This window comes from Narcine bancroftii, chromosome 5 (genome assembly GCF_036971445.1).
Source record: "Narcine bancroftii isolate sNarBan1 chromosome 5, sNarBan1.hap1, whole genome shotgun sequence".
Lineage (NCBI taxonomy): Eukaryota > Metazoa > Chordata > Chondrichthyes > Torpediniformes > Narcinidae > Narcine > Narcine bancroftii.
Window position 1 is genome coordinate 141,061,912 of NC_091473.1, and position 21,472 is coordinate 141,083,383.

Sequence of the window (21,472 nt, forward strand, 5' to 3'; positions counted from 1 at the left end):
TACAAAAGTCTAAACAGCACTATTACGAATCTGAGGAATGAGCTCAGTTAAAGACTGAACAAATTTCTAGGACAATAAATGCAGTAAGGAATAATTTGGTAATTACCTATAAACCCCAGGAGATTATGATGGATTTTGTTTATTTTATCAAGAATTATATACCTGGGGTGGTTCATGATGATGATTGGATTGACTCCTTTCTGGCTAATTTAAATCTACCATTTTTGAATGATTAAGATGTGAAGGAATTAGGTAGTTCTTTTACTGATTTAGAGATTAAAGAAGTATTACAAACTATGCCAAGTGGGAAATCGCCAGAAGATGGATATACTTTGGAGTTTTATAAAGAATTTCATGATTTATTGCTTCCGGTATTTATGGATGTGTTGAAGCAAGCCACTGAAACAGGTTGTTTCCAGAGTCTTTTTCACCTACGGCTCCTAGAACGCTTCCACCAGCGTTGTCTCCGCTCCATCCTCAACATCCATTGGAGTGCTTTCATCCCTAACGTCGAAGTACTCGAGATGGCAGAGGTCGACAGCATCGAGTCCACGCTGCTGAAGATCCAGCTGCGCTGGGTGGGTCACGTCTCCAGAATGGAGGACCATCGCCTTCCCAAGATCGTGTTATATGGCAAGCTCTCCACTGGCCACCGTGACAGAGGTGCACCAAAGAAAAGGTACAAGGACTGCCTAAAGAAATCTCTTGGTGCCTGCCACATTGACCACCGCCAGTGGGCTGATATCGCCTCAAACCGTGCATCTTGGCGCCTCACAGTTCGGCGGGCAGCAACCTCCTTTGAAGAAGACCGCAGAGCCCACCTCACTGACAAAAGGCAAAGGAGGAAAAACCCAACACCCAACCAACCAATTTTCCCCTGCAGCCGCTGCATCCGTGTCTGCCTGTCCCGCATCGGACTTGTCAGCCACAAACGGGCCTGCAGCTGACGTGGACTTTTACCCCCTTCCATAAATCTTCGTCCGCGAAGCCAAGCCAAAGAAAAAAAAAGAAGAAAAAATTACTGTTATTCCAAAAAAAAGACAGAGATCTTTTGAAAGTGGCTTCTTATAGTCCGATTTCTTTATTAAATGTAGATTATAAAATTGTAGATAAGATTTTAGCTAACAGATTTGCTAAATATTTACCACAATTAATACATGTAGATCAAGCAGGTTTTATTAAGAATAGATATTCAACTGATAATATCGTTAATTAATTACAATAATCAATGCATTAAGAAAGCAACCCAACCAACTAATGATAGTAGCACTAGATGCTGAAAAAGCTTTTGATCGAGTGGAGTGGAATTTTTTATTTAAAGTGTTGGAAAGATTTAAATTTGGACCACTCTTTACTGGTTGGGTGAAAGCTTTATATAAAAATTCATCGGCCAGGGTGGTGACAAATGGACAAATATTATCTTTATTTAATTTGACCAGATCAATTAAACAAGGTTGTCCTCTGTCACCAGCCCTATTTGCATTGGTTATAGAATCATTAGCTTACTGTTAGTATTAAAGGAATTAAAGTTGGTGAAGAAGAGAAAGAATTAATTTGTTTGCAGATGATGTGTTAATATATTTAGCACATCCTAAAGAATCTTTGGGGCAACTTCAAAATTGTTTGAAACAGTATGGAGAAATGTCAGGTTATAAAGTTAATTGGGATAAAAGTGAAATACTACCAATTTCAGATCTGGATTATTCAAATTGTAAACAGATTATGCAATTTCGGTGGTCCAATAAAATTAAATATTTAGGTGTAGCGGTTGATGTTGATTACCAAAATTTATATAAATTAAATTATGTACCTTTATTAAATAAAATTAAGTTTGACTTGAATAGATGGAAGGATTTACCTTTATCTTTAATAGGGTGCGTGAATTGTATTGAAATGAATATATTTCCACATATTCAATATCTTTTCCAATCTATTCCAAAAGATTAAAAAAAAATTAAATACATTACTGCAGTTGTTTTTATGGAAAGATAAATTATCTAGAGTATTGTTATGAGCCCAAAGGACCCCAAAACCCAGCAATAATAGATATTCACCACGACAAATGGTTACTTCAACATAAGTTGTTTTTAATTATATTTAAACATGAAAACAGAATCAAACTCTAACTTATCTCTCTTAACTTAACTACCCAACTTCACCCCCTTCAAATTCTAAGCGCACGTGTATGTGAATTAAGAAAAGTTCTTTGGTTCACAGTTCAATCTCACTTCTCATTCTTCCAAGTTCTCTGGTTGCAGTCAATTCTTATACTGTGCACAGAATTTAACATGTATACAGTTCACCAGGCTTTGGTGCTCAAAAGGTAAATCAGACAGATAGCACTTCCAGCCATCTGCCACGCTGGAGTTTTCTGTTTCAGTTCAAACAAGCTTTTCTGCCATGCACTCAGTTCCAGCAAGCTTTCAGTATGACACACACTGGCTGAGTGTTTCACCCACTCTCTGTCTCTCTCTCTTTCTCTAACTGCCAGAAAGCCCATGTGACTCTCTCACTTGCAAAACCCCTGACCTTCTCCAGCAAACAATAGGAGTTAGTCTTCTTGGTCAAGCTGTTGTTTTTAGGTAAACAAAAACCCAGGAGTGACCTTTCTGTGCACTCTGTCAAAATCCTTGCAAAGAGCTTTCAACAGCCAGACTGTCTCCTGCTTGTTGCTTTTATGACGTCATTTTAATTAGCACCTACGTGTGAAATGTGCACAGCATTCTCCATAGTTTCTGTAAAGTTACTGAGTATGAATTCTTCAGTATTATAATAAGATTTGTTTTAAAATGTATGTATGTATGTAACCTACTCTCACCTTACCAATTTATCTCCCAAATATATTCCATTACAGTATCTTTACAAAAATTGACATGGAAATATGCACTAAGAGGACTTCAATTACCACATTTTCAGAATTATTTTGAAGCTGCTCAATTTGAATTTATTTATAAGATGTTTGATATGGATCAACCCCCAATATGGGCTAAAGTTGATTTCTGAATTTAAAATACATCAATTGATATATATAAATGGAATCCTTTTACAAAATTATAAGTTACCAGTCTTGAGACATTTGATGGAGATTTGGTATAAAAGAGATCAAATTATAGGAAGTCAAGGTAAAATATCAGCCAAGACTCCATTATATCAGGATAAAGCAATTCCTTTTTCTGTGAATCATCTTTATTTGAAAACTTGGAATTTGAAGGGTATCAAATTGGTGGAGCATTGTTTTGAGGCAGGTACGTTTCCTTCTTTTACTAGACTTAAAGAAAAATTTGGGATATTGCCAAGTTCTTTATTTGCCTATTATCAAGTGCGTGCTTTATTAATGGAAAATTTTATTACCTCAGGAGGAATGGATGACTATGTGTGAAGATAGTGTAACTAAATTAATTACTGTGAGATATAGTTTAGTCCACTATAATTTTTTGCATCAGTTGCATTTAACTCCTGAAGTGTTAAAAAGATATGGTTTCAGTTTTTCAGATTTGTGTTTTCATTGTGGAATACAGAATGGTACTTTTTTACATTCAGTGTGGATTTGTGAAAAAGTTAAGCCCTTTTGGGAAAGAATTATGAAGTTTTTGGAAGATTTATTTAAGATTGATCGATTACTTTTTAAAATATCATTAACAAGTGGTTTAAGAGTGGATAAATTTCCAATTGCATTTATTCGTCTGGCTGTAGCTCGGAAATGTATTGCAATTGCATGGAAGAATGACATTGAAGTGAATATACATAGATGGCATAATGAATTGAGATCTTGTATTTATTTAGAGAAGATCTTTCTTCTTCTTTGGCTTGGCTTCGCGGACGAAGATTAATGGAGGGGTAATGTCCACGTCAGCTGCAGGCTCGTTTGTGTCTGACAAGTCCGATGCGGGACAGGCAGACACGGTTGCAAGGGAAAATTGGTGGGTTGGGGTTGGGTGTTGTTTTGTTAAAATGTGAACTCTATATTTGAAATGTATGGGTTTGAATATATCTTAAATGTTTGTTTTAAAGATGTGGCCCACTCCACAGCAACAGATAAATAGCCGCTATATGTTTTTGGCTCTTTTTATCGGGGTAGTTTGGGGTGGGATGTCGGGGGAAGGGTTCAGTAAGGAGTTAGTTTTATTTTTTTGTACGCATTTTAAATCTTATCAATAAAGTTTTAAAAAAAAGGGCACCTAGCAGTTGAATTTCTCCAGAGTTGTGTCTTCACTTAGATGAAAAGTACTCGTCCACCAAAGTAAGATGCAGTATCATGGGGACTTCATTGGAGCGACTTCATCACCAACATCGAGGCCGACAGCATCGAGTCCACGCTGCTGAAGATCCAGCTGCGCTGGGCGGGTCACGTCTCCAGAATGGAGGACCATCGCCTTCCCAAGATCGTGTTATATGGCGAGCTCTCCACTGGCCACCGTGACAGAGGTGCACCAAAGAAAAGGTACAAGGACTGCCTAAAGAAATCTCTTGGTGCCTGCCACATTGAGCACCGCCAGTGGGCTGATATCGCCTCAAACCGTGCATCTTGGCGCCTCATAGTTCGGCGGGCAGCAACCTCCTTTGAAGAAGACCGCAGAGCCCACCTCACGGACAAAAGGCAAAGGAGGAAAAACCCAGCGCCCAACCCCAACCCACCAATAACAGTGCAACCGTGTCTGCCTGTCCCGCATCGGACATGTCAGCCACAAACGAGCCTGCAGCTGACGTGGACATTACCCCTCCATTAATCTCTTGGTGCCTGCCACATTGAGCACCGCCAGTGGGCTGATAACGCCTCAAACCGTGCATCTTGGCGCCTCACAGTTTGGCGGGCAGCAACCTCCTTTGAAGAAGACCGCAGAGCCCACCTCACGGACAAAAGGCAAAGGAGGAAAAACCCAGCGCCCAACCCCAACCCACCAATAACAGTGCAACCGTGTCTGCCTGTCCCGCATCGGACATGTCAGCCACAAACGAGCCTGCAGCTGACGTGGACATTACCCCTCCATTAATCTCTTGGTGCCTGCCACATTGAGCACCGCCAGTGGGCTGATAACGCCTCAAACCGTGCATCTTGGCGCCTCACAGTTTGGCGGGCAGCAACCTCCTTTGAAGAAGACCGCAGAGCCCACCTCACGGACAAAAGGCAAAGGAGGAAAAACCCAGCGCCCAACCCCAACCCACCAATAACAGTGCAACCGTGTCTGCCTGTCCTGCATCGGACATGTCAGCCACAAACGAGCCTGCAGCTGACATGGACATTACCCCTCCATTAATCTCTTGGTGCCTGCCACATTGAGCACCGCCAGTGGGCTGATAACGCCTCAAACCGTGCATCTTGGCGCCTCACAGTTTGGCGGGCAGCAACCTCCTTTGAAGAAGACCGCAGAGCCCACCTCACTGACAAAAGACAAAGGAAGAAAAACCCAACACCCAACCCCAACCCACCAATAACAGTGCAACCGTGTCTGCCTGTCCCGCATCGGACATGTCAGCCACAAACGAGCCTGCAGCTGACGTGGACATTACCCCTCCATTAATCTCTTGGTGCCTGCCACATTGAGCACCGCCAGTGGGCTGATATCGCCTCAAACCGTGCATCTTGGCGCCTCACAGTTCGGCGGGCAGCAACCTCCTTTGAAGAAGACCGCAGAGCCCACCTCACGGACAAAAGGCAAAGGAGGAAAAACCCAGCGCCCAACCCCAACCCACCAATAACAGTGCAACCGTGTCTGCCTGTCCCGCATCGGACTTGCCTGCAGCAGGCGTGGACCTACTCCTCCCTAAATCTTCGTCCGCGAAGCCAAGGGAAGATGATGGGGCTCTTTCTGTTGGGAGCAGCTGCCCTTTTAACCAAAACAATGATGGACAGAAACCTTAACAGTAGTGTCCCTTTCTAGATTATTCTTTGCCGTGGCGAGGAGAGAGGCGAAGCCGCCGGGCAATCGCTCTCTCCGGAGGCTGGAGCGCGGCCGGCGGCCCCTGGGGCGGGCGCGCGCGCGCGGACTTCCGCCTTCCCGCTCCCACAATGCATCGCCGCGCCCGCGGGAAACCAAAATGGCGCGGGTGTAGTGGAAGCCGATGTGGAGGGCCAGCGAGGCGAGCGAGGCGAGCGGCTGGGGTGCGAGGGGAGGGGCGGGGGGGTGGCCGCGCACCATCCTGCCGATGCGGGCTCTTTGTTGAAAGTAGGGGAGGTTTCCCAGCAGTGGCCGAATGAGGTTAGGGCCGCTCTTTCGATGCTACTCCCTTTGTGTCTTTTCCTCGGCTTCAAGAGGGGCAGGTGGGCGGGGGTTTCTGGCCGTCAGGCCGCTTGGCTCCCTTTCCCGCAGGAGGAACCGGGCCCGCGGCATCTGCCCCAGTCGAGGTTGGAAGCTGCAGGGCGCTTCCAGGTTTTCGGCGCCTGCCTCCTCCTGGGCCGAAGTCAGTTAGTTTTGGCCTCGCCGTCTGCTGTTTTTTAATTTTGTTCACACTCCCCTCCCGCCTTTGTCCAGGATTCCGGCGGCCACTCGAGGGATTTATAACCCGCTCCCTCTTCGTCCCGCATTGAGGCAGCACTGTCTCAAACGAATTTGTTTTGCGCTCCACGCATTTGCTGTCAGAGCTCGTGCGATGCAGCCCCAGTGTGGTCTGCTTAACTTGCCCTGCTTTTGGTTAAGTTCTTTGGGCAACGATGCCTTCCTGTTAAATCAGAAGCCGACTTTGAAATGGGTTTGTTTCTTAACTGTCATTGACAATGCCAATTCCATTTACTCAAGTATTTTGCTCGTCGGGATGTTAAGCACATTGTTTCTAAAGGATTTTGATAGGAACCAGTGAGTGGCCTTTCTAGGGCAACCTTGTCATTGAAAATAACATGCCTGTATTAATACTGCAGCTTGGATCTGGGGTAACCCCGCTGTTGCAACTCAGAACACGAAAACCAATTGGATTGGCCCTCATTTCCATTTGACACATTTACGTAATATGTTTCCCAAAAGTGTTGATTTAAAAAAATAATAACTGTGGTTATTCTGAGCTAATCACTAACAATGGAAAGAGTGACAAACGTATGATTTCTGATTTCATCTTTGTCGGCTTGAAGGTTTGGAAAATGAGTGCCTGCTCTACTCATTCTAAATCCGAGGAGTTAATTAGTTGGTGTTATCAATTAAACAGTGTATGTATCGCAGTGGCCCTAGTTGATCTACTTGTTCGTATGCGAGCAAACATTGAGATTGTACATTGGAGCACACTTTCATTTTAAAGTTGTTCCCTGAGACTTTGAGAACATGATTTTCACACAATGCGAATCCTAGAATTGCTAGCTCCAGCAGGTGTGAAGCCACATTTTGTACTTGTTTGATAGTGAATGGTTTGAAATGTAGGTGGCAATGCAATCATTTTGTGGTAATTGAACTCAATGTGCAGATGACTTGATGTTTTGCCTGGGTGCCAATGTTATTGTTAGATATGTGTGTGCATCTTTCAGTGTGATCCTGACTGGTGCTGTGCCAACCTGCCAGCTCTCGAGTGGAAAGTCTGCCACTGAGCCTGCTCCATGGTAAACATTAAGTACACAGAGTTGTTGGAGGATCTGGGCAGGTCAGGCAGCATTCATGGAGAAATACAGTGATTGTTTTGGGTCAGGAGACCTTAATTGAAACAAAGGTGGTAAGGGCTTGATAGTCTGCACAAAAAGGGAGAAGATGCAGGGAGGTGCAAAGAAGTAAAAGGATATGGAACAAATGAAGGTGTGAGAGGTGGGATAGGGAGTATTGGCTCCCACTACAAGGCCAGATAGTGGAAGTGAATCGGAAAATTCAATGTTCATGCAGTGTGCTTTAGACTATCCAGACTATCCAGTTGCAATATGACATACTGTTTATCAAGTTTGTTTAATCTCACTTTGGCAATAGATGCAATAAATTGAGAGAAATTAAAATGGCTGAGGACCAGGAGTTTCCATCTCTATCTGAGGATAGTCAGGTGATGCCAAAGCAGTCCTTGGAATGGTGAGATGGGCAGTAGGGGATTAGTGAACTGAGGAAAGATGAAGGATTAGAGGCAGAAGAAACCAGGTAGGTGAGAAACACAAATGGTAGATGCTAAAATCTAGAGTGAACAAAGTTGGACTTGGCAGGTCTGACGGCAACCATGGAGAAAAATGGTATGTCAGTGTTTCAGGTCCATTCCCTCAATTGAGATGATTTTTTAAAAAGTGGGTGGAATTTGGAGAAAAGCAAGAGGTGGATGCCACTGGGAATGGAGGGTGGTGGAGACTGTTAGATCTGAGAAATGGGCATGAAAAGGCTACCATAGTTGGAATCTGATCATTGAGGAAGGTTAGAGTAGAATCATTAGGTGTGAGGTGAAGAATGTATGTAACGAGGAAGGGGACTGAGGTGACCAAGAAAAATGAGAATTGAGGCTGGAGTGAGGGGTGGTATGGAACAGTGACAAAATGGGTGGATAGAAAGCAGTAAAGTAGGAGATAGAGAAGGATAACATAAAATTGGGAAGTTCAATGTTAATCCCATTGATTTGTAGCCTACCCAGGTAGAATATAAAGTGTTGTTCCTCAAGATTTAGTTTATTTAAATAAACTAAATCTTGTGGCATGGTTACTGTTACAGTGCCAGTAACTTGTTCAAATCCAGTGCTGTCTGTAAGGAGTTCTTTCTGTGATTTCCTTTATTTGATTTCCTCCCAACGTTCAAAAGTATACCGGGATGGGTGTAGGTCGATTGGGTGTAATTGGGCAGCACTGGCTCATGGGCTGGAAGGGGCTTACCGTTCTGTAACCATGCTGTCAGTTTTAAAAAAAAAAGTTTTAAGGGTGTTTTTTAGTGCAAATATTTGTTATCTGGTGCTTTTCCTGTGCTGTTGAATATTTGTGAATGCAAAAAAAAAATTTGATTTTATTGATAACACTTGAACCTCTGCTGAAATTAACCGCTATGTCATTGTCAGATTGGCAAGATTGTAGGATGTCACAGGATCAGTGCTGGGGCCTCCACTGTTTATAAACTACATTGTGTCATGGATTAAGGGCATTTGTATATTGTAACATTTGTTCGGGTTAATGATGTGTGGGAATCCATGTTGTGGGTGGGCCTAACTTAAGGAAAGGGCAAAAATTTGGCAGCGGGAGTAAAAGTAGAGAATTATCAGGTCGTAAGAAAAATAGAGGTAACTAAATTCTAAGGATGTACCTGTGCATGAAACAAACTTAACAGTGGAAGTAATTTGAAGAATGAAGCCTCTCTGCCCAGTTTCTGTGGAAGTAGCTCAATGAAGTCTGGCAAGCAGATGTAGAAATGTGCACGGGGCTTTAATATCTTCCTGGCTGCTTAATTGTGGTTTTTCATTATGGAGAAATTGAGGATTGATGGGGATCAGATGGGAAAATGCAATTTGGCCAAGATCACATCTGTCATGGTTTTATTGAAGGGCAGGAGTTTTGAGTGATTATTTTCTTCTTTGGCTTGGCTTCGCGGACGAAGATTTATGGAGGGGGTAAAAAGTCCACGTCAGCTGCAGGCTCGTTTGTGGCTGACAAGTCCGATGCGGGACAGGCAGACACGATTGCAGCGGTTGCAGGGGAAAATTGGTGGGTTGGGGTTGGGTGTTGGGTTTTTCCTCCTTTGCCTTTTGTCAGTGAGGTAGGCTCTGCGGTCTTCTTCAAAGGAGGTTGCTGCCCGCCAAACTGTGAGGCGCCAAGATGCACGGTTTGAGGCGATATCAGCCCACTGGCGGTGGTCAATGTGGCAGGCACCAAGAGATTTCTTTAGGCAGTCCTTGTACCTTTTCTTTGGTGCACCTCTGTCACGGTGGCCAGTGGAGAGCTCGCCATATAACACGATCTTGGGAAGGCGATGGTCCTCCATTCTGGAGACGTGACCCATCCAGCGCAGCTGGATCTTCAGCAGCGTGGACTCGATGCTGTCGACCTCTGCCATCTCGAGTACTTCGACGTTAGGGATGTAAGCTCTCCAATGGATGTTGAGGATGGAGCGGAGACAACGCTGGTGGAAGCGTTCTAGGAGCCGTAGGTGGTGCCGGTAGAGGACCCATGATTCGGAGCCGAACAGGAGTGTGGGTATGACAACGGCTCTGTATACGCTTTTCTTTGTGAGGTTTTTCAGTTGGTTGTTTTTCCAGACTCTTTTGTGTAGTCTTCCAAAGGCGCTATTTGCCTTGGCGAGTCTGTTGTTTATCTCATTGTCGATCCTTGCATCTGATGAAATGGTGCAGCCGAGATAGGTAAACTGGTTGACCGTTTTGAGTTTTGTGTGCCCGATGGAGATGTGGGGGGGCTGGTAATCATGGTGGGGAGCTGGCTGATGGAGGACCTCAGTTTTCTTCAGGCTGACTTCCAGGCCAAACATTTTGGCAGTTTCCGCAAAGCAGGACGTCAAGCGCTGAAGAGCTGGCTCTGAATGGGCAACTAAAGCGGCATTGTCTGCAAAGAGTAGTTCACGGACAAGTTTCTCTTGTGTCTTGGTGTGAGCTTGCAGGCGCCTCAGATTGAAGAGACTGCCATCCGTGCGGTACCAGATGTAAACAGCGTCTTCATTGTTGGGGTCTTTCATGGCTTGGTTCAGCATCATGCTGAAGAAGATTGAAAAGAGGGTTGGTGCCAGAACACAGCCTTGCTTCACGCCATTGTTAATGGAGAAGGGTTCAGAGAGCTCATTGCTGTATCTGACCCGACCTTGTTGGTTTTCGTGCAGTTGGATAATCATGTTGAGGAACTTTGGGGGACATCCGATGCGCTCTAGTATTTGCCAAAGCCCTTTCCTGCTCACGGTGTCGAAGGCTTTGGTGAGGTCAACAAAGGTGATGTAGAGTCCTTTGTTTTGTTCTCTGCATTTTTCTTGGAGCTGTCTGAGGGCAAAGACCATGTCAGTAGTTCCTCTGTTTGCGCGAAAGCTGCACTGTGATTCTGGGAGAATATTCTCGGCGACACTAGGTATTATTCTATTTAGTAGAATCCTAGCGAAGATTTTGCCTGCAATGGAGAGCAACGTGATTCCCCTGTAGTTTGAGCAGTCTGATTTCTCGCCTTTGTTTTTGTACAGGGTGATGATGGTGGCATCACGAAGATCCGGAGGCAGTTTACCTTGGTCCCAACAAAGCTTGAAAAACTCATGCAGTTTGGCATGCAGAGTTTTGCCGCCAGCCTTCCAGACTTCTGGGGGGATTCCATCCATACCTGCTGCTTTGCCACTTTTCAGTTGTTCGATTGCCTTACATGTCTCATCCAGGGTGGGAACCTCATCCAGCTCTAGCCTTAGGGGCTGTTGAGGGAGCTGGAGCAGGGCGGAATCTTGGACTGAGCGGTTGGCACTGAAAAGAGATTGGAAGTGTTCTGACCATCGGTTGAGGATGGAGATCTTGTCGCTGAGGAGGACTTTGCTGTCTGAGCTGCGCAGCGGGCTTTGGACTTGGGGTGAGGGGCCGTACACAGCCTTTAGAGCCTCGTAGAAACCCCTGAAGTCGCCAATGTCCGCGCTGAGCTCGGTTCGTTTGGCGAGGCTAGTCCACCACTCATTTTGGATCTCCCGGAGTTTGCGCTGAAGATGGCTGCAAGCGCGACGGAAGGCTTGTTTCTTCTCTGGACAGGACGGCTTTGTAAGGTGAGCCTGGTGGGCAGCTCGCTTCTTTGCCAGCAGCTCCTGGATTTCCTGGCTGTTTTCGTCAAACCAGTCCTTGTTTTTCCTGGAGGAGAAGCCCAGTACCTCTTCAGTGGATTGCAGTATGGTAGTCTTCAACTGATCCCAGAGGGTTTCAGGGGACGGGTCCGTGAGGCGGGTTGCATCGTCGAGCTTTGCTTTGAGGTTTGCCTGGAAGTTTCCTCTCGCTTCGTCTGACTGCAGGTTTCCAACATTGAACCTCTTTCTGGGGGCTTTATTGTTCCTGGGCTTTGGTTTGAAGTGAAGGTTGAGCTTGCAGCGAACCAGCCGGTGGTCAGTGTGGCATTCCGCGCTAGGCATGACCCTGGTGTGGAGCACATCTCGTTTGTCACTTTCTCGCACCAGGATGTAGTCCAGGAGGTGCCAGTGTTTGGATCGGGGATGCATCCAGGTGGTCTTAAGGCTGTCCCTCTGCTGAAAAATGGTGTTTGTAATGACAAGCCGCTGTTCTGCGCAGAGCTCCAACAGGAGGCGCCCATTGTCGTTGCACTTGCCGACGCCATGCTTGCCCAGGATTCCTGGCCAGGTTTCTGAGTCTTTGCCGACACGAGCGTTGAAGTCGCCCAGGATGACAACCTTGTCGGCTGTAGGGGTGCGTTGGATGAGGTTGCGCAGGTCGGTGTAGAACTTGTCCTTTTCTGCTGGTTCCGCCTGGACGGTTGGAGCATAGACACTGATGAGGGTGATGTGACGCTTGTTCTGAAGGGGGAGTCGCATGGACATGATTCGGTCCGAGAGGCCTGTCGGAAGGTTTTCGAGTTTGGAGGCAATGAAGCTCTTGACCATGAAGCCTACACCAGATAGGCGTCGTTCATCCGAAGGCTTGCCAGACCAGTAGAGTGTGTAGCCCGCGCCGCGTTCTTGGAGGCTGCCTACATCTGCCAGGCGGACTTCACTGAGAGCGGCTTATTTAATGGATTGTTCGAAATGGAATTCAACCAAGCTTTTTTGGAGAGGTTCTGTGCTATCTTGTGGCACATAGGCAATATGAATTAAACTAGAAGCTAGCCTCCCAGATGAAATGTATGCGTAGGGCCACTCTTGAGGAAACAATTCGATGGGAGGTTGTCACTGACCTTCAAGTTAAAATATTGAATCTCAAGGGCGTGATTCAGGCATAAATATTGGTTGGGGCACTGAATGCCATGTTTTCATTTGTAGTACTTCCAGTGTCTGCCTGGTAACTTGCAGAGTGGATATAGCACAGGGAATCCAAATTGCCTCAGAGACGGAGGGGTGGGCCCAGAGACGGAGGGGTGGGCCCAGAGACGGAGGGGTGGGCCCAGAGACGGAGGGGTGGGCCCAGAGACGGAGGGGTGGGCCCAGAGACGGAGGGGTGGGCCCAGAGACGGAGGGGTGGGCCCAGAGACGGAGGGGTGGGCCCAGAGACGGAGGGGTGGGCCCAGAGACGGAGGGGTGGGCCCAGAGATACCCATGAGCAGAATGAGTCGTTTGGGGATTCACCTGCTGGAATTGAGAAGAATGAGCGGGGATCTTCTAGAAGCATAAAATTATGGTGGAGTGCACTCAAATGGGCTGGATAGGCAACATCTACTCCTATTTCTTATGTACTTATGCACTTTTTATTCTTTTAAAATTTGATTGGAGTTTGGTAGAGAATATTGTACTTTTCTCACTTCATCTTCTGTTACTGTTTGAACCAAGATGTCTCTATTTCTAGTTAGTGTCGAAAACTAGGAGAATACTTTATCTCTAAGGATGCTGGACCTTAATATTTGTTGTGAAGGAGTTAGCATTCTGTTGAACTTTAATGTAAGCAATGAAAATGTGTCAAAAAAAAATCATTTGGTGTAAAACATGAACTAAAGTTATAAAATGCATTACAAATTCAATTTTCTTATTTGACCTTTTTCTTTCACTAACATTGGTAAAGGTTGATATCGGCTAATTGGGCAAGTTACAAGAATGCCTTTTTATGATTTGGAAGTGTGGTCATATTTCAATAGGTCTCAGATTGGACATGTGATTTCTTCAAATAGGATGTCATGTGCAACCCAATATGGTTGAGAAATGGATTGTTCTAGAATTGCTTCATCTTGAACTTTAAATTCCAGTTGATGATACCATTTTCCTGATGGACAGAGAAGGTGCGGGAGTAGGTAACTCATCACTCCACAAACGATCTCCCTCCCATGGTAACCTGAAGACGCCAGTGTCCTCGGTTCATTTGTCATTACAGGATGGATCAAAAGGAAAAAGACTTGTATGCAAATTTGAAGAAGGCCAAGATGTCCTAGCCAGGTGGTCAGATGGCTTGTTTTATCTTGGAACAGTCAAAAAGGTAAAAAAAAAATTTCATATTCTCAGTTCTGTTGGTACAAGGCGTTGTCATTAAAAACTTCTTGTCATATAAGGATCCAGCTTTTATTTCTATACCAGTGGGTATAGAAATCACAGGCAACACAACACATTGCTCCTCTTTACCTAAAGGATCATGAGATGTGGAATGAAGTAACTTTCCTGTTTCCTAACATATAAGTAATAGATTGGAATAATACACAGATGTACTGGATGAATTCAGCAGGATGACATGCAGCATCTATGGAAAGCAATAGGCAGTCAATATTTTGAGTCTCACCCCTGAAAAGTTTTAGGGGTGGAGGGGTTTTGAGGGTCGCCGGGGGGGGGGGGAGGAGGAGTTTTGAGGGTCGCCGGGGTGGGAGGAGTTTTGAGGGTCGCCGGGGTGGGAGGAGTTTTGAGGGTCGCCGGGGTGGGAGGAGTTTTGAGGGTCGCCGGGGTGGGAGGAGTTTTGAGGGTCGCCGGGGTGGGAGGAGTTTTGAGGGTCGCCGGGGTGGGAGGAGTTTTGAGGGTCGCCGGGGTGGGAGGAGTTTTGAGGGTCGCCGGGGTGGGAGGAGTTTTGAGGGTCGCCGGGGTGGGAGGAGTTTTGAGGGTCGCCGGGGTGGGAGGAGTTTTGAGGGTCGCCGGGGTGGGAGGAGTTTTGAGGATGGATGGGTGGATGCTCAAATTATGGCATTCGTGATGAAGGGCTGAGGCTCAAAGGTCCACTGTCTATTGCTTTCCATGAATGCTGTGTGACCCAAGTTCCTCCAGTATTTGCAGACTCATTTTTACGTGTGTTTATTAGCTGATGAGATGAACTCGCTCTTTCTAATGAAACCACACATCTTGTCATATTGTTAAGTGTTAATATCCTCATTTATTCCCTATGTAATGGTGTCTAAAAGCATAACTTTATTAAGTTAGCTTAACCAGGTGACTTGGTTGTGAGGGTCGTGGTTTCATGGTGTAAAATTCTGACCATGACTGTTTTCACTGTTTGCAAATTGTTTATTATTTTGATTGGGGTACTTTGTACTTTCCCTTGATCTGAAAAATTGGTGTAATATTTTTACTTGGATAGGATGATTGCTCAATTATCTTAATTGAGGTAATAATGGAATAGAGTAAAGAGTTGGGTATAATTATCATAGCAAATTAAGATGATAAAAGCAAACGCTCAGAATCAGCGGGAAATAACTATAAACCCCTGGTTATAGTTCTGGGATTATGAGGAATTATATGTGTGCAATATATAAAATAAAATCATGGACTTGATTTTTAAACTGGCTAACCAGTTTTGTTAATGAGCTTGTGGTTAGCAGTCTAAATATCAGCACAATTTATTTTTGTGTTGAAGAACAGTTGATATGATTGAGAACTGATTTCTGTTTCTCCATCCAAAGTCAATGCACACTGGTATTAAAATGGGTGTTATTCAGACCTGTTGTAAGACCATTGTTAGGCAGAGGAACTCAAACACACAAATGGTGCATGCAGTAACTTAATGACTCCATCTGGGATTTAATGACGAGGAAGAAAAGTTGATCTCATCAATCCCTTCTGTGGGATAACAAACTGCTCTTCATCCTTCAACTATTTTCACATTTGATTTTCACCACAAATGTATTAATCTCAAAAGAAAACTTAAAAGAATTTTAGATCTGGTCAAATGCTCACATTGGAAAAAATATGATTCTCATTAGACACAAATATTTTGCAGCTTTCTGCAGCTGCCTTTTTCTTTATGATTGTGGAGTACTTTCTAATCTCCATTCTATAAGTCAGTGTTTTAAACTAATTTTATGTTGGACTTCCTCATTTTATGGTGAAAGAATACTTTTTGTTTTCTGCATTGGAGTGTTTTGGAACCAACTCAGGAGCAGGTTATTTTGGACATAACATTGTGCAATGAGACAGGATGATCTATCATGCACATAGTAAAGGAAAGAGATGGATTCTGTGTCCAGTTTAAGAGATTATTGTCAAGTGCAAAATGTGGGCCTTTGAACAAACTAAGGTATGAAATGACCAAAATAAATTGGGCAAACAGATTAAATAAAATAGTAGAAAAGCAGTAGCAAATATTTTGTGTTGGGTAAACAAATTTGCATTCCCTCAGAGATCAAAAATATTATTGGGAAAAGGGTCCAATGTTGGTTAAGGACTTACTAGAATATAGGAAGAGACTTGCAATGTTTCTGGAAGTGGTGGCAACTCTGAGGACTTGGACTATATTTCAGATTCATAAAAGGATGACTGAGACAAAAACCTACTGAAGGAATAGTCAAGCAGCATCTGTACAAGGTGTAACCTGTGAATGTTTTGGTCAGGAATGCTTCTGAAGAGTCCCCTACCTGAAATTTTAACTTATTGGTCTTTGCAGAGATACCACTTGATTGATTAAGTTCCATAATTTTTTTTCCCCCAATGACAGGATGGAAAGATCTGGAAATAAATGGACAAGTTCCATTTAATTTTCTTCAAAGGAAGAAAGCAAATGTGAACGGGTAGTTTTATAAGAAAGGGAGGGGAAATGATCATCAGACACGGGATGAAGTACTTCTGTCATTAAATACTTTTGATCAGAATACTGCATCTTGAGAACCTAAGAGGATGAACAAGCAGGCCACTTTTGGTTTGGCAGATTGTAGCTATAGATCATACCTCTGTCTCCGACACCATAGTCCCAAACAAATGCATCCTTGACCTTGTCTCAGCATTTCCAAACTCTGCAATTGGACCTTCAATTTTCTGACCTGTCGAGTGCAGTCCTTGAGAATAATAAAATTATGCTGCCATGCACTGTTTGAACTGAACTTTTCTCTTTTGTAACACTTTAAATTTTGTGCTTGATTATGGGTGACTTGCCCAGATAGCACGCAAAGCCATTTTTTTCACTGTATTGTGGTATATGTGCCAATAAACAAGTCATTTGGGTATTGGAGAGATTAGTTCTTGGATTTCATGTTTCTTACCAATTATAATCAAAGGTTGGATGAAATGGCTGAGTGTCATGTTTGAGTTTAATGTGAGGGGAGATGTGAAATTAAACTGAGGGTACTATCAGACAAGGGAATGGGTGATTTAAATGAGTAGCATGGATAAGAATGTGGCAAATGGTATTTGGGAACCATGATGTGATCCAATTTGGTAGAGAACAAATGGAGAAATGCATTTTTTTCAGAAGGTGAGTTTCTGGGAAATACCTGTTTTCAAGGGACCCAGGAGTTTATGCTCAATGATTTGACATTGGCCATTTCCCTGATGCAGAGGGATATGCATGAACACTGTGGATTGTAGATTGAGGGATGCACAGATAATGGGGAGGTAAAGTTCAAATTGATCAGTCATGTTGATTTTCATTACAGTGCAATTTTGAAGGGCCATAAGTGTTACTGCTGTTTCTCCCTGTTTCTCTTAATGTGAACTGTTCACTTACTAGATTTGAATCAACTCAAAACAAAGCTGTTAACTGGTAATGTAAATATTTATCCTGTAGTTTCATTGGGCAGAAATATTTGGGATCCATGGCCCGAGAGTCTGCTTTATTGAACAATATGTTAATATTTTGGTTTTGCGGCAGTTTGTACAATTCAACATTTATCCTGATTATTTTACTAGCGGCACAATGTCAAACGATGCTACATTATGTTGTCATTTTCTGTTATGTACTATGTGTTAAAGTAGCAAAACATCATGATTTCTTTGGATGACAAATTTTCCATTGCTCTGCAACTGGAGGTTATTTCGCTTGGTGAGAAAAGGGTGGTCCATGAATGAAGTGATTACAGTTGGGAAATTAAAGAGAATATTTGGAGAACTACACTAATGAATTTTGATGTGAGTTAATGTTCTTTCTGATTTCCGTTAAAGGTGAACAAACGGAAAGAAAGCTGCTTTGTCATCTTTGAAGACAGTTCAAAGTCCTGGGTCTTGTGGAAAGACATTCAGACTGGTAACTTTTTATAATTTCTTTACAAGCAAGGCTTTACTGAATTAAGTTTATCGACTAGTATGTGGATAAGGGGTGAGCAGCTCATTTTTTGGCATCCAAGCTGATTATTTGATGTTGTATATGGGGTTTTCCCAAATTGGTGTGCAGACCAAATTTGGCACATGCTAATGTTTGTATTGACTATTTGAAAGATCACTGATATAGTATGAGACCCAAGTTGTCTTGTGTAGTAAGAGATTGTAAGGACAGATATTTGGAGGAAGTAATATGCAGAGGAGGGCTGATTGTTGAGAATATCCCCAGTTTGGGTTAATATTCTGCATCAATCTAAAATATGTGGGCAGTTGTTTAATGGTACAGGCAATCCCCAGGTTATGAGTTTCGTTACCTGGGTCTGTCCCTAAGCCGAATTTGTACACAAGGTGGAACAGGTACTCGTGGTTCTTATTTAGCGTTCGTGAGGTAACATTATGCGCATACACCAATTGGCATAGTGCACAGGCATTTATGCGCATGCGCAAATTGGGGATCAGCCTGTTCGTGAGTACAAGTTGTTTGTAACCAGGGGACTACAGTAGTTGACAAAATGCAATTGAACATATTTCATCCAGATGAGACAAATTTATCATCCATTTATTTCAGAATTAAATTATGGCTAGAAGGTCTATACTATTGAATTGGAAAGAGGTTAATCCTCCCACTGTTTTCCAATGGTTTACCCAAACTATACTATGTTTAAATTTAGAGAAAATTAGAAACTCTGTCTATGAATCCCCTTCTAAGTTTGAGTTAACCTGGCGACCATTTATTCAATATTTTCATTTGTGGTGAGTTGATCTGGCTCTGTTTTCTTTCTATGATTATGTATGATAATTGGGCTGTAAGATGAGATCGGAGTGATCGGCGTGGTTTAGCTATATCTGTAGGTTTTTTTTGTTTTTTTTTTAAAGTTTTTTTTAATTCAGATTTGTTTTTTCTTCTTTTTTGGGGTTTTTTTTTCTCTTTTTTCATATATTGTTATTAATTATATCTTTTTTTTTAGAGATAGTTCACACCCTAAACTGATCAAAAATTTTTTTTAATGATATATTTTTATTCTGTAATATTATTGTTTAATATCTCTGTATTAATTCATTACTTACTATGTATTTTTTATATCTCTTTGAACTGTATGTGTTTATAAATTATAATAATAATAAAAAGATTGAAAAAAAAATTAAAAGCCAGGTTTTAATTTTCTCGCCTTTTCCTGGAGGCATTACCTTACCTGCAATTGAATTTGTATTTATTTTCTTTACAAATTTGGGCATAAGTTTCCTAAATAAATACTCCCTAGTGTTCAACTGAAGATGTCATGTTTGTATCTTTTTAACCAATTTTATTTTTCTTTGAACAGGAGGGTAAAAGTTTTTGGACTTTGTGCAGGCAATTGGGATTGAATTGGCATCTTTGGCCAAAGGGTTGATTCTTTTGCTGCACTATTCTATATGTTTAAAAAAGGAATTATGTTGTCAAACTGGATGGAATGCAGACAAGATTTATGCCATTGTTGGCGAGGACTCTGGTGTTGGGTGGTTCTGGGGTGCTGGTGGTGGTGAGTGATAGGGAGAGGTTGTGTAGGCTTGGGCTTTATTCCTTGGAGCACAGGAGAATGAGGGGTGATCTCATCAAGGTGTATGAAATGAGAGGGATGATAGATAAGATGGAGGCAGGAAAATTGTTTTCGCTGGAAGGTGAGACCAGAACTAGGGGACTTGGCATCAAGATTGAGGGGAATAGATTTAAAACGAAGATGAGGAAGAACTGTTTTTCCCCAGAGAGTAATGAATCTGTGGAATTCTCTGCCCAGGGAAGCAGTTGAGGCTACTTCATTAAACTTATTTAAGGTTCAGTTAGATAGATTTTTACATAAAAAAGGAATTGAGGGATATAGGGAAAAGGCAGGTAGGTTAATGATCAAATCAGCCGTGATCTTATTGAATGGCGGAGCAGGATCGATAGGGTGGATGGCCGACTCCTGCTCCTATTTCTTATGTTCTTATGAATGTAGAAAGTCTTCTGCTGAGAGCCAAGGAATTGATAACCAGAGGACATGGGTTTAAGATGAGGGTGGAGAGATTTAACAGGAACCTGAGGGGTAAATCTTTTGAGGGAGGTGGTTGATGCAGGTACTGCTGAGAGTCAAGGAATTGGTAACCAGAGGACATGGGTTTAAGATGAGGGCGGAGAGATATAACAGGAACCTGAGGGGCAAATTTTTTGAGGGAGGTGGTTAATGCAGGTACTGGAATGTTGAAGAACAATTTGCATGTATGGATAGGTTGTGTTTAGAGCAGCAGTTCTCAACCTTTTCATTCACATACCACTTTAACTAATCCCAAGCTAGCCACAGAGCACCTATAGCATTAGATGCCATAGGTGCTCTGATTTGTAAGGGTTTACTTAAAGTGGTATGTGAGTATAAAAGAGGTTGAGAACCACTGGTAGAGGGATATGGGCCAACTATAGGCAGGTGAGAAGGGTGTGGGTGGGGCAAAAGCCTTTTTCCAAACAATATGACTCTAAATGGAGAAACAACTGGATCATGAGAGGGATCAAGAAGCGACAAATCTAAAGATTTATTATGTCATTTCAGAACCAAATATTTTAAAGTACATTTTTGAAGTGAACATCAGCAGTGGTTGATTTCTTTTCCTAGTCCTGTCGTAGATGGGGATTACAGAGTCATTTTTGTGCTCCCATCCACCTTTTTAAAAATTGTACATAATTAAAACTTTTGCTTGTTTGGCAAATGCTTGAACTTTTGTATTGGGACAATTGCTGTCAATTTGACTTTGTGTGGAACAAAATAATTTGCAATTGCTGTGATTGTAGTTTACACAAAAATGCCAGAGAAACTCAGCAAGTCACGCAGTGCTCTTTATGCAGCAAAGATAAGGTTTGGGGTCTGAGCCCTTCACCACTTTCTTCCTGCTTGGTGATTTACAGATTAATTTGAATTCGTCTAAAAGAAATATCCAGTTATAAAATGGGTTGTGTCCGTTTTGAAATCAAGTCGATCAGATTTTGGCCACCCCTTCACATGGACATGTTTCAGAAGCTGGCTGATCTCATTGTATGCCTTCAGCTTTTGAATTTGAATGCAGAATTTGTACAATGTATTTTTAGGTTGTGGGTTATGATAGCATTGCTAAGTGTTCTTGAGATGCTGATGTACTTCTTTATTGGAAGGGTTCAACTTTTGCCGAATGGTACATTGACCGAGCATCAATGAATGCAAAGGTTAATGTTACTAGCAAGATTTCAGACTTATGGTCAGAGTACATATGTGACATCCCATACAACCCTGAGATTCCTTTTTCCTGCGGGCGCGGCAGAATGACCACTAATTGGTAGTGCAAAAATTAACCGCACATAGTGTGAACCTGTAAACAATCAAAAGAACTGTAAACAGGTAACCAATGTAAACAAACTGTGCAATACAGGGAGAGCAAAGAAAATCAATAAAGTGCACAAGTAAGAGTTCTTAAATGAGTCCTTGATTGAGTTTGTTGTTGAGGAG

The 21,472-nt window shown here is 42.9% G+C and overlaps 1 protein-coding gene and 1 long non-coding RNA gene across 9 annotated transcripts in view; one reads left to right on the forward strand and one right to left on the reverse strand.

Moving 5' to 3' along the window:
• Positions 1-696: 696 nt before the first annotated feature.
• LOC138762825 (uncharacterized) lies at positions 697-5,966 on the reverse strand. Its single transcript, XR_011357182.1, has 3 exons — positions 5,736-5,966; positions 1,859-1,930; positions 697-974 (listed from the first exon to the last, which is right to left on the reverse strand). It is a non-coding gene; the product is annotated as an uncharacterized lncRNA (long non-coding RNA).
• Positions 5,967-6,021: 55 nt separating this feature from the next.
• mtf2 (metal response element binding transcription factor 2) overlaps positions 6,022-21,472 on the forward strand; it is a 62,512-nt gene continuing 47,061 nt past the window's right edge. The window contains exons 1-3 of one of the 8 annotated variants that reach the window (XM_069939268.1): positions 6,022-6,100; positions 13,730-13,956; positions 17,829-17,910. In XM_069939268.1, the coding sequence (XP_069795369.1) occupies positions 6,061-6,100; positions 13,730-13,956; positions 17,829-17,910 (349 nt within the window). In that variant the 5' untranslated portion in view covers positions 6,022-6,060. The other 7 variants (XM_069939266.1, XM_069939265.1, XM_069939260.1 and 4 more) reach the window with 7 other exon arrangements.